Here is a 13,705-nt window from a genome sequence, read left to right as displayed (position 1 = left end):
ATGTTTGACCCAAGATGCTCATAAATGTGGAGCAATGATTTAAATCTAATACTTTGAAAGAAAAAGACCATGTATCATTAGGAATCTGTGTCCTGTGCTGTCTGTGGCCACAGCAAGTGCCTTGTTATGTACTGACTTCGAGTTTATAAGCTGTCATAGAAATCCAGCTCTTCTCTTACTTATTAGGAACCGTGCAGAGCAGAGTACATTGTTCCCTCCCCTCCCCGCAGCACACAAGTAACTGCCCCGACACAGGCAACTGGAGGTTCCTGTCGCTCTCATTCTACACAGTTTACTAGCCTTTCCTTTCCCTTTGATGTTCCACATGAAAGTGCCATAGCATGCTGGCTTTATCCTGAAACAATTCTCTTTCTCCCATAGTCAGTTTCACTGAAAGTCATGTTTCCCATTTACCTGTATCCACATTGCAGTCACCTTTGGAGAGCAGCTTATTTGTGCTAATTTTCTTTTTAAAAATATAATAATGACAATAATTATAAATATGTAAAATTAAAAAATAAAACGAAGACAACAAAGCAAAAAAAGCAAAACCTACCCACATGTTCTTACTTTAAGCACCAAACCTTTAATGAAATTTAATTTGGCCGGGCGGTGGTGGCGCACGCCTTTAATCCCAGCACTTGGGAGGCAGAGGCAGGCGGATTTCTGAGTTCGAGGCCAGCCTGGTCTACAGAGTGAGTTCCAGGACAGCCAGGGCTACACAGAGAAACCCTGTCTCGAAAAACCAAAAGAAAAAAAAAAAGAAATTTAATTTGACAAGTTGTATACTATCAGATTTCAAATGTTATAGAGCAGTTTCATTGGCCTTTTTAAAATTGAAATTCACCTTAAGTTGACTGATCCTAAGGCGCGGTGCAGCACCATTACTGCAAAAGCTGACTTTCCTTCTTTCCCACTGACAATGATGCAAGAGTTTCTTGTTCCTATTTGGTGCTGGAAGGTGTCAAGTTGTTGCCCTTAAAAGATGTGAGAGCTGAGGTGAGAAATCCATTATGTTGCTATAAAAATCTGTGTGAACAAGTATTCTTCCTTCCCCACCCACCCTCTCCTCTAGTGCCAGAATATTAATATTGTATTTAAGTCAGCTAATGAAACTTTATTCTTAATTTATTCAAAACTGAAAATTAATTTGTCATCCAAAGATAATATAAAGTGTGACTGACCGTGACGGTGTAAGACCTGAGAATACAGAAATGGATATAAACCACATCTCTAATGTCTCACAAAAACATGCTGAAAAGCACCAATAAGCTGCCAGAATGTATTTCCACAGTGCTTTACATTTAGTGGGACATTTAATTTGATTTTCAGTAAAGACAAAACCTGATCCTTTGAGATATATTCTTGTTGAAGTGGAGGGAACAATCAAGTCTGGGGACAAACCATCGTCCCACATGACCATGATTGTGGAATCACATCATGATCAGGAGAGAGTCAGGACAGTGATGAGCAGACCCAAGGTGCTAACTCAAGAAACCCATCACCTGTCAAATTAAGGAATTCTTTCTAACAAGGTGTAAATGAAACAGGAATCTAGAAACAGTAAAGAAGCATGATTGTTATTGTCCGTGTTTCTGTTCTAGCCCTGGCACGTGAAGACTTTGATGGAGAGTTACTCAGTGCAATAGGAAATCTAAATTCAGCTTATCTGAAATAAAAGATGGACATAAACCATCAACTCTGAGTGCTGTGGCTAGTCACCCCCAAGGGTACCTTGCTGCCATCACAGTACTTTGTAAGACAGACTTAAAGGTCATTTGGACCACACCTTACCTTCAAGATGCATGTTGCAAATTTTTAAGTTTGTAGTAAAGTACAGAGTTAAGATCTGAAGATTACAATACAGGCAGAGTGTTACACATAGTAGACTATGTGTGTGGAGTTTCATTGTTTACTTTGAATAAGTAGCAGGGCTTTTTGAAAGGCAACTTGTACTTTGAGAGATGCCGGTTACAGTTTATTTCATGTCATCCCATTATGTAGCTTGGTCAGGTTGGCCATAGGATTTTTCATTCTTAAAATGTCATGCATACAGAAAGTAAAGGCATAAAATTGCTCTCAACACTACACTCAGGTTTGGCAAAAACATCCACAGGTGATAGTAACTTCACAGCTCAGAAAAGAGGCTCGGAGCGTCGGTGACTCAGTGCTGACACGTTTCGACATCTGACTTGATGGACAGATAAATAGTAAAAGAATAGCTTCAATTAAAAAAAAATAGTATGTATGGTACAAGGCCTTGGATTTCATCTCTAAATCTTAAAAATCCTATGAAGTAATTGTGCTCTTCAAGTAGCATTATAGTCTGACCTTTGCCTTGATGTGCGATGTGTTTGTTCACCTGATGGCCAGGATGGCAAACTTGTCATCAGAATTTTTAAATAGCGTAAGTATTCTTTGTAATATGTAGTAACCTAAACATATTTTAAAATAGTCTATTTGTTCTCAGGAAATCATTTTGAGTAGTGAAATTACTACAATAAGATTACTGGAGGCAAGGGCTGCTTTGGCAACTATATTCATTTATAAGCCACTTAGACTTACACCGTCAGCAGAGTCCTCTCGTTGGCTGCACTGTTACTCATTACGTGGCTTTTCTTGGGAAAATCAAGATGATAAACAAATGCAAAGATTTACTCATTGATTTATTTATTCATGCCCAAACATTGGTTTAATTCCTTACTGACTGAAATGTTTGGTTTGATTTTAGGGACACCACAGTGCAATCTCTGACTCTTCAACCCTCAGTTAAAGATGGACTTATTGTTTATGAAGACTCACCTCTGGTCAGTAAGCCAATGATAACAGTATTTTAAAGTGTGTTTTGCTTGTAACTGTATCTCAGCCTATGGATGGGTTAATTGTCTGATTAGAGCACACACATGCATCATTTTAAATGCACATTTCTATCAAAATGACATTATTGGGAAAGTAACATATCTTTTCCTGCACTATCTTTCCCAACTGAGAATCATGGACTGACACCAATCCTCTGCTTATTTTCTGAGACTGTTTTTAAGTCTGCTGTTGTTCTAAACTAACAAAACATTGACTCAGTGTTTTGGGAAGCTGACTCAAATCTTAGCCTGGCCATAATGCTGCACAGCAGGCAGCCTTCCTGGGGCTACTGTTAGCCAGGCCCCTACTGTTAGCTGGGGACTTTGAGATCTCTGCCAGGAGTCTCCAAGGTTGAGCCCAACTCTTCTCTGAAAAGAAATGTGTTGGAGAGGAGCCAGATGTTGTCTTTTCTTTTCTTTTTTTTTTTTTCCTTTTTTAAATTTATCCTAAATTTTAAAAAGAAAAAAAATCTTATCAAGTGTTTGAGACTACATTATGAAATTTTGTGATAAAAGGAAGCATCTTAAAGCAGTTGCCAGGTGGATGTTGGGCTGTAGGGAAGCCCTGGGATACTGCTCCGGGGATGGGAAAGCACAGTCTGAGACTCGGGACAGCCACAGTTGGTTCAGAGATCCCCAAGCCTGTGATGAGGCCAGGGCCATCTGTTTTCAAAGTCTTGGATACCCAGACACCACTGGAAGCCTTGAAAGAGCTGAGAATGGAGTGGGGACCCGTGGGCTGGATCTACCCTGGGGCCAAAGAGGCAAAGGGGGAGGCCCCAGCTGGTCCTGCAGTGATAGTCCTTGGCTTGTCAGCAACAGCAGGCTTGAGCTTGGCTTGCTGGCTGCCATGGCTAGTAGCGCAGAGAGGCCTTCTATGGGAAATTAGATGGGGGCTCTATAGGTGAAGGCCTTCTCCAGGACTCCCCTGGACTCCCATGGTGAACTCCAATGAAAAGAGGGAGTACATGATTTTAAAGCATTTATTGTCATGGCAGAAAGTGGATGAGTAAAACCATATCCCACTTCTCAGAGTGGGCCTAAGGTTAAATACCTTTTGCAGGGAGGAGTGTCTGGGAAGGAAAGCTTATTGGCTAATCCCTCCAGACCTTTAGGTACCTCATTAAAATGGAGATCTGTCTTGACCACAGGTCACGACCTCTGCAAGTGGAGGGGCTTAGGGCATTGCCCATGTGTGACTGATGACCACAAATCTATGGGAGACTGCAGCTAGTGACAGGGAACCCTGGTACCCGGGAACAGGCGAGATGCCTACCATCCCTTCAGGATTTCTGGGGTGTCGAGCCTTAGCTCACCTGGGAACCAAGCTACCTTTCACAGTCCCACAAAGTCCAGCCTAGTCTACAGAATAAATTCCTGGACATCCAGGGCTACATAGAGAAACCCTGTCTTGAAAAACAAAATCAAAACAAGGCAAAAAAGGTGGAGCGTGTCCTTCGTCAGTTTGCATTAAGATGATTGTTAGCACTGCAGGCAGAGCAGTAGGACGTGATCTACTGTGTTATAGATTATTGGTATATCTTTTAGAAGGAAATCTTAGGTTTATGTTGAAGTGCATAGAGTATCTCCTGTCTGCCTCCTTAAAAGCACAAGGAGAGACATGGCAAGGTAGGTCAGGTTGACAGCGTCCATCTTCCTACTCATGACCCCCTCTGCATGGTTACTGAAGACCTCACCAGCTTGCCTGCCTTTCTCCTTCCTATGTAAACATTTACAGACTACACCTTTCTACAAGATTAGTCTAATGCTTCTATACCTGCTTCTGTTCCCCAAAGTTAAGTCTATTCTGTGTATTCTGCCAAACTCAGTGTCCTGCAGCAGACTACCGGTGCTCCATTTTCATAAAGTCAGAACTCACGTGTAGTTATGTCCCATTATTTGGTGAGGTGAAGTGCATATTCCCTGCTCTGGCAACCCATTCTGTAGCAGTAGAAATCCAGTCACCTTCCTGTGCCTTCTCTTACATTTACTGTCCTAGAGACAACACAGGCTCTCCATGTTCACTCCTCGGCAAATAGAGTTTGACCATTGATTCTCTTTGCCTTCAGTTCCCACCCTCTGATCTATACAACTGCAACAATATTGGAAGATCCATGAAAGCAGTTTTCCAAAACACACAGTGACTGTTCTGACAGACTCCTCCCAGCTCTGTGGCCCTTCATCTACTTCTACTCCTTAAGGGCCCCCTGTTCTAGGGTGTGAGATGTTGTTGGGAATGATTCTAACTCTGAGAGGAACAAAGCTTGCTGCCATGTTTTAATAACTGTGAGGCTTCTTTTGCTGACTGTGCGGTAGAGGACCTGTAACTTACCAGCAGCTCTGGCAAGTTCAAAGCCATGAGCAATGAGCTTTTAGTAGTGCTTACTTGGGTTCTTTTAGTAGTGCTTACTTGGGTTCTTTTAGTAGTGCTTACTTGGGTTCTTTTCTTGATTATGATACATTTTCTTTCTTTAAAAGGTTAAAGCAGTAAAGTTGGGTCACATTCTAGTAGTAGATGAAGCAGACAAAGCCCCAACAAATGTCACCTGTATTTTGAAAACTCTGGTAGAAAACGGAGAAATGATTCTAGCGGACGGAAGACGCATTGTTGCAGGTGAGTACTGAGAAGCAACGCTTTCCTTACTGTGTCAGTTTGCATCTGTAGTATGCTTTGTCAGCTGTCTTGTTTTGTTTGATGCCAAGAGTAGACTTGGAGCTTCAGTCATGGAGTCACATGCTCTGTCACTACACATCATCCACAGCCCCTAGTTTCCCTTTTCTATAATCAGTCTCTGAAAATTTTGGTAGTCGAAGTTAGACAAATCAGCTTTATACTGTTTTATTCTGAAAATGTCAACCTTGAACCTTTAGACTAAGTTTTCATATATTTGTGTGTGATTCCATTATTGAATTGCTATCTGGAAACTTTTAGAAACACTGGCATGTTTCTCTTGCTCACAAAATTTACTTTATATTATTGGCTCGGTACATTTAAAAATCACTAACGTGGGCTGGAGAGATGGCTCAGTGGTTAAGAGTCCTTGCTGCTCTTCCAAAGCACCCAGGATCCATTCCTAGAACCCCCATGCTCACTCAATCTATAACTCCAGTTCCAGGAAATCCAGTGTTGTCCTCTGGCCTTCGATGGCACCAGGCACACAGTGGGTCAACACATGCAGGCAAAATGCTAGACACATTTTAAAGAGCACTGGATGTTTTTATTTAATTTGCATGTGTGTACATTTGTACATGTGTGTATATCACTCAGGAAGAGGTTATTCTCTGCTTTAGATTTTTTCTTCTTCCTACCCAAACATTCTTTTGCAGCTATTGCTGGAAAAGAAATGAAGATAAATTAATCTCATCAGTGTTGTCTCTGTTTGGATTTCTGTTGCTGTCATAGAGTAGTGTGATCACAAGCAGCTTTGGGGGGAAAAGGTTTATTTCAGCTTATAGTTTGCAGTCTGCACCTCTCAGGCCATAGTCCATCATGGAGGGGAGTCAGGGCAGGAATTCTAGGCAGGAGCTGAGGCAGGAGCTGAGGTAGAGACCATGGAGGGGCGAGGCTTACTGGCTTGTGCCTGGTAGGGCTCTCAGTTTGCTCTTTTATGTACCCCAGACCCCCCCCCACCAACCCCTGCCTAGGGGATCGTTACCCACAGTGGGCTAGGTCCTCTCATATCAATCACTAACAAAGAAAATGACTCATAGACTTTTCTAAAGGCACTCTTACCAGGGCATATTCTCTCTCAGTAGAGGTTCCCTTTCCCAGGTGAACTACCACGTGTTAAGCTGACCAAAAAACAAAACAACACCTAACCAGCACAAGTATATATAACTACAAGACAATGTAAATTTGCCAAATACAGTGAAAAATTCTAATTTCAAATTTTTTTGTTTTTTGTGTTTTTGTTTTTTGTCTCCTGGAAGACTTGAAAATTCAAAACTAGCCGTAGAAAAAACATAGCCAGTACCATAAAATTTTCAATATTTGAAGAGCACACATAAAAAGGGCTCTACTAGAAAGCTCAGCATCGTAGAGGTGGTCCTCTTAGGTGCTGTTGGTGCTGCAGCCTCTCCTTAGCACCAGTAACAGCGTTCCACCATTTCCCTTTCACAGTTTATGAAAAAGGAGGATTTGCCAAAGCATGAGTATTGACCCTTGACAGACTCCCTCAGATTCTCAGCTGCTAGAACTCAGCCTGACCCTTGCTCTGCAGCTTACAGCAGTCCAGAGAGAGTGCACCAAGAAAGGAGACGGGCTGCCAAGACAAAGCTGGAGTCAAGCCCTCGGTGTGCTCTCCTGTGATTTGGAAGGCTAGCTCAGAAGTAGAAGAATATAGTAATTTTCAAACTCAAGTGTGATTTTTAAACAGCTTTTTTTTTTTTTTTCTGGTGTTCCAGATTGAACCATGTTAGTCATATGTTCTACCAGTCTTGTGGGTGACATTTGAGTCAGGAACACCTGTTTTGAGGAAGGTTTCACAAACTACCCATCTTACTTTTCAGATGCAGCTAGTGTGGATGGAAGAGAGAACGTTGTCGTGATTCACCCTGACTTTAGGATGATGGTTCTGGCCAACAGGCCTGGCTTCCCTTTCTTGGGCAATGACTTCTTTGGAACTTTAGGTAAAAACAATGACTTAATAATAGCAATTATAGTTTCGGCCGCCATGCTGTAGTGGCTGCTGTTCTCACCATGGGCTGTGTTTTTCCTAGCTACACGGGGAGGGGAGAGCTTTAGGTACTCACGGGAGTTACTGTTCTGAGATCACTTAGCTAACGAGTGGTAGAGCTGAGCTTCGTGTGCAGGTCTGGCTTAGCACTTCCTTCTAAGCAGTTGTACTGTGCTTTACTGTTTAATACTCATAGTGAATGGCACTGGTGTCTGCTCCTATCACCTTCTCTAACTAAAAGACCACGGCCAGCTCCAAGAAGACCTTCATCCTGAGTAGAAAGGCCCCCGGGGATGCGTCATCGTCATCATTGTGCATGAAGGAGGAGTCTCCTACTCTGGACTCTCACAGTACAAAGCAAGCCTGTGCTCATGTTAGGATCTTGATCAGGCATTTCACACAGGATTTGCCCCAATGGTTTATCTGAATAGCCATCTAAGTACAAGGACACTCAGTACAGCATTGGGTATAGTAACTAGAATGAAAACAGCTACAGTCCTTCCAAAGAAGACTAGATAAAGAAATTCTTCTGTATGCCAGAGAACTAGTAACACTAGCATGCTGAAATAAAAAGCAGTCCTCAGAATAGTAATTAAAACAAAAAGTCATGGAAATGAGGATGGTAGTCCATACATTCCAGAAGGAACAGGTATATGCTGTAGGCTCACTTATACTATTTAGGTTGTTTTTATTTTAGATTCCTGAAATGCTGCTGCTGTTACAGATGTGCTCATATGAACACTCCAGAGCAAGTCTATAGCTCTCTCTAGTATGGAAAGGCATATGTTCTTCCCAGGATCAGGATCTTCACAGCTGCTCTCAACCAGGGGCCCCTTACTCACATTCATCTCAAGGCCTACAGTCATGCTCGGTGTCTATGTTGTCTCTATCTGCCATTGCCAAGTGTCCCTCTCATTCCTAGATGATTTGCTCCTTGTTCCCTTCACCCACTCCAACCCTTTTCCTCCCCTTCTCTATCTTCTTCTTCCCCTTCTCCCACATCGCTGCTCCACTCCTCTCTGCACAATGGTTTCTGGACAACTTTGCTCTTCTCATCCTGGCCTCATTCATACACCTTAGTTTTTTGGTTTTGTTTGTTTGTTGAGACAGGCTCTCTGTTCTTCCCTCTGCCTGTTTGTTGCTTACAGCAAAACTCAGAGCTACTGTTTGTGTTCAGAAGTTCAGTTTCCCTCTCCCTTTCCTCTTCTCCCTTTTCCAGTCATTTCTAATCACACCTTTGCCTGAGTCACGCCAGAAGCAATTCTTAAGAGTTGAGGGCCATTTCTGTGACTATGCCTACCTAGTGATGGCTCTTTGGCAGTGGCTTACCTTGGAGCACTTAGGGTAGCTGCCACAAGGAGTCTCTGTCCTCTCCTTCCCTGCCTCCTGGTGCTTCCTCAGGTGCTTTGGGCTTCCTCCTTCTCAGGTTCTTCACCGACTCCTTCTGAGAATGCACTACTCTTCCTTTCTCTGTCTGCACTCATTCCCTTGGTACAATCAAAGTCCGCCATTTTACAGTACCAATTAAATAGCTGTTATTGCCATGAATTCTCTCCAGCCAGACTCCCCAGTTCCCTGCTGAACACACTTATTTCCAACTTGCCTGTTATTAACACCTTACCTCAGATCTAATATTTCCACAGTATGAGACTGAATTGCTAAATGAATTTTTTTCTTAATCCCCTTGATTTATAATAATAACTCCATCCTTTTTGACAGAAAATATTTCTTGACTCTTTAAACCAGGATTTCAATTTGTTTTGCAGCCTTACAATGGATTCAGCTCACTGAATGGGATTCTTCTTCTTTTCTGTAGGTGACATTTTTAGCTGTCATGCCATTGACAACCCGAAGCCCCAATCAGAGCTTGAGATGCTCAAACAGTATGGCCCAAATGTGCCTGAACCCATCCTTCAGAAGCTTGTGGCAGCCTTCGGAGAGCTGAGGAACTTGGCTGACCAAGGGATTATCAACTATCCGTATTCCACCAGAGAAGTTGTCAACATTGTCAAACACTTACAGGTGTGGTTGCCCCTATGTCTTCCAGACTGCACAGTTTATAACTGCCATTTCCATTCTATGATAGGTCAGCCAGGCAGCCTGATATGATGTGTGCAGAAGCTGAGTAATAGATCTGAGAGACCAATGAATGGTCTCCCTTCAGTCTTGGAGTTGGCTTTGGCAAGTTTTATGCCTTGAGCATTACCAATCAGCTGAAAACTTTGATGAGATGATTTTGGTTTTGTTTTGAAATTTGATATGGTGTGTGTTTGTGTGTGTGTGTGTGTGTGTGTGTGTGTGTGTGTGTGTGTGTGTGTAGTGTCTGGGTAGGAAATATTACAAATGTACAAATGACATGAGGGTAGAAAGTAGAACAAGATCTAACAGACAATACACTAAAAGAACATTTGTCAATAGGTAAGTGCTCAAGAGAATAAAATTCCTGTGATCATATACAATGTATAATCCACTTGATAAAGAAAAGAAGAAAAAAAAACCATGTCAACTCTATATAGCAAATAATGGTCTCCAGACAACAGCCACAGCCTTGAGACTCTTGAATTCTCTTTGATCTCTAACCCTCCAAGAAAACCTTACTGAGAAAATAGGTTGCTGGGAGGTAAAAAGGGAGAGAGATTGTTAAAGCGAGAAAAGCTTCCATGGCAGAGGAAGAGATTGTATTACACATAACAGTGACTGAAGAGCAGTTAATAATAATGGAAGGTTCATTTCAAAGCTGCTAAGAGAGTAGATTTTAAATGATTACATCCATTAAGATAGAATTATAAAAAATGACAAACAAGTCAGTTCATGTGCTTTTAATTATAGTGCAGCATATACACAGACAGAAATATTGCATTCTATCCTGAGGCCTGAAAAACTGATTTGAAAAATGTATTTTTTATTATATATTATGTTTTATTGTATAATATATACTTTCATTATATATATATATATGTTTTGTTTTATATATGTGTATGTATGTGTGTGTATAATAAATATAAATATATTTATATGGAAAGAAAAAGAAAAGCGTAGTCTCTGTATGAGGCCTTGCTGTATAGTTTGAGTCCAGCACACCATCTTGGATGGCAGCTCCGAGAGGAAATGGGAGCAGTCGGTAGAGGAACCACCGGCACACATTGAGCTGTGGTGGCTCCTGCCTTCTCAGCTCTGTGTTCCAGGGAGCAGCAGGCAGAACCCTGCTCTATGTCCTGTCCTTGTTCCTCTTCCCTCCTTGTGCCTTTATCCTTTTCCCATTTATTCACAGGCCGCGAGTGTTCTAGACATGTCTGTGTTGACATTCAACATTTTATTTAGCTGGTTTGTTTAGCTTGGTCAATCTGGTATGCCCATTTTTCTTTTTGTAAATTACTTTTTATTTAGAATACAGAACAATGGGTTTTATTAGGAGATTTTTATACAGGCATGGCACGGCGCCTCTCTCTGTCCACCCCTCCCCTCTGCTGTTCTCCATTATTCCTCCTCACCTCATATTAGTTCTCTTCTCCAAGTTGTTCCCTCCGCTGCGTGTATGTGTCAGTGTGAGTGTGTGTGCACGTAGTTAAAACTGCCCATGCATGTAAGAGAGAACATGATATTCTGTCTTTCCATTCTCGCCCTCCTTTGTCCCCCACACCTCTCCCCCTTTAAACCTCATCCTTGCCACTCAGAGCCCCCCTCCCACTTGCATGTCCTCTGTGTGCTCGTTCAGTGCAGAAGTCACATGAGAGAACACAGCATGCTTGTCTCTGCTTCTGGCTTACATCATGTCTCCTGATCTCCAGCTCCATGCGTTTTCCTGCAAGTGACACACATATTTTCTTTATGGCTGCATAAAACCCTGATGTGCATACATACCACATATTAATCCATTCATCTGTCAGCAGACGTCTAGTCTGTTTCATGTCTTGGCTGGTGGAATAGTGCAGCATTAAGCAGGTCGAGAAGCCAACAGAGGATCTGAGCAGAGGTCCACACCTGAGATACACAGTAGGAATGGAGGAGGTGCAGTCCTCCTTCTCAGTTGCTGCTAAGCATAAGTGTGTGTGTTTCCTTCCTGCCTGGTTATTGGACACAGCTAATGCATTTCTGCTGAAGTACATCAGTGTGCTGTTGCTCTGTTTTACAAACTTTTATAATGATGTATGCTGTATCTCATAGATAATGAGAACATTTTTTTTCATACAGAAATTTCCCACTGAAGGCCTCTCCAGTGTGGTTCGGAATGTATTTGACTTTGATTCTTACAACAACGACATGAGGGAGATTTTGATGAACACTTTGCACAAATATGGGATCCCCATTGGAGCAAAGCCTACCAATGTGCAGCTGGCAAAGGAGTAAGGAAACCCCCTGTTGATATAGTCTTGAGCATTGTTCTTCTGACTCTTAGACGGTGATAGCTCCTAGTCTACTGTAGACACTACTAAGCTGACTTGGTGTGGGAAGCCCTCCAGGAGTAGTGTTCTTCAGATGCTACTGTTTGCTGGCTGGTTCTCAGTTAAGAAGCATCATTTGTACTCCTGTAAATTATAATTTTCCTTTTTTATGACTATCCCACGAGTAGATGTAACACACTCAAATAAAGGGAAATATTTGTTTCTTTATCAGTCTCTGTCCTTTTGTTGAATGACTGTGGGTCTTGTTATTTCATAATCCAGTGCACGTCACTGTACAGACATGAAAACTGCATAAAGAGCAAAATGTTCATTTGTCAAGATGCTTTCTTTATGACAGATAGGCTTCTAAATATTCCAGATTAATGAAGATCAGAGGGTGCTAATTCTAGCTTTATAAATGACAGAGGTAGTGAGAAAAATCAGATTCCTAGCACATGGGATGACAACCCACCTTTTTTACATGTTCAAACCAAATGTGTTGTTGACCAGACAGCAGTTGGCATCTCTGTCTACAAAATGTAGGTTACCATAAATTCACATGAAGCAATCACAGTTCTTAAGGTAAATTACTGGACCTTATTCTCTTATGGGAGGCACTATTTAGAATGAGGTTAAGTTTAAGTCAGTGATTAGTCTGGCAATATATGTTTTCCTAAGTCCACAGATCATCATTCTTTGAACTCATTATAAAAATATAGTAGAAGCCAAGAAAAATAAATTACTAATGTACCAAGAATTCCTCAAAGAGAAACAAATATTTCCCTTCTGTGGTAAAAGCACAAGATGGTGCTATGGTAGACATTGTGAGTGTGCTGGTTTGTGTTGTCGCTGAGTCATTTTCTTTCAGGAATCGTGAGTGGGAGTTAGTTGCTTATGCTGATGGTTTTCTGTACAATACTGTTTTAGTGATCGGTGACGCTGATAGTTATATAATACTGTCTTAGTGATCGGTTAGCGTCCTTATGGACATTTTGAACAATGTAAGTTCTCGTGTACAGCATCTTCTATATTAGAGAGTTGAGAACATGTCTTAAATGTACAAGCTTCTGTTACTCTCATGTCTTTCTTACAGGCCCTTCTCTTTCTTTTTCACTTGGCAATGGGATGGTTTAATCACTGTTAACAAGCTTATGTAATTAAGATTCTATCTCTGTGGAAAGTAGATTTGTGAATTGCAGCTAATTTCTTAGTGTATTATTTATTGGTGTAATATGTATTAGTTCTGCACATCAATTATAAGAAAGTTGTTGGCAGCTTTCTTTTGGAAGGAAGGCAGAATAATGGCTTGACTTGTTGTCATGTTTAGTTGTGAAGAACAGCACTTAGTGCAGTGTGTTTGTACCTGCCAGGGCAAGAGACTGCTGTCTCTGCTCTCACAGTGGCGGTCTGGAGAGAAGAGGATCAACCTTACACTTGATATTGGGCTAGACACAGCTACATAGACCTAAGAATGAGCCAAGAGCAAATGTGGAGACAAGGCGAGGTGTTCTGGGGATACAGGTGTTTGTATCGTGTATAATGTGTACAGTCATTCAGAGCAGGTTTTTCATCTGTAAGTTGTAATGACTCCAGCAGCTCACAGTACTGATGTTTTCTGGTCCTTCCACAAAACCCACGGGTTCCATAGGACTCTTGCTGTCAGGTTACCAGCCTTACTTTGGAGAAATCAGCTGGTAAAGTCAGCAAGGCTTGGGGTTTAGTGAGCCGTCGGTCTTTGACTGCATCCCTTGGTCGGACACAGCTGCACTCGTAGAGTGATGAGTTTCTC

The 13,705-nt window shown here is 41.8% G+C and overlaps 1 protein-coding gene across 2 annotated transcripts in view; it reads left to right on the top strand.

Moving 5' to 3' along the window:
* Positions 1 to 13,705, top strand: part of Vwa8 (von Willebrand factor A domain containing 8) — a 320,110-nt gene that overhangs the window by 182,881 nt on the left and 123,524 nt on the right. For both annotated transcript variants that reach the window (XM_034497994.2, XM_076930688.1), the window contains 5 exons: positions 2,732 to 2,807; positions 5,337 to 5,472; positions 7,368 to 7,487; positions 9,351 to 9,556; positions 11,726 to 11,877. In XM_034497994.2, coding sequence (XP_034353885.1) covers positions 2,732 to 2,807; positions 5,337 to 5,472; positions 7,368 to 7,487; positions 9,351 to 9,556; positions 11,726 to 11,877 — 690 coding nt within the window. The remainder of the gene's footprint in view (positions 1 to 2,731; positions 2,808 to 5,336; positions 5,473 to 7,367; positions 7,488 to 9,350; positions 9,557 to 11,725; positions 11,878 to 13,705) is intronic.

This window comes from Arvicanthis niloticus, chromosome 3 (genome assembly GCF_011762505.2).
Source record: "Arvicanthis niloticus isolate mArvNil1 chromosome 3, mArvNil1.pat.X, whole genome shotgun sequence".
In the NCBI taxonomy this organism is placed as follows: Eukaryota; Metazoa; Chordata; class Mammalia; order Rodentia; family Muridae; genus Arvicanthis; species Arvicanthis niloticus.
The sequence above is the reverse complement of the archived record's forward strand: the minus strand, read 5'-3'. Positions and strand labels throughout refer to the sequence as shown.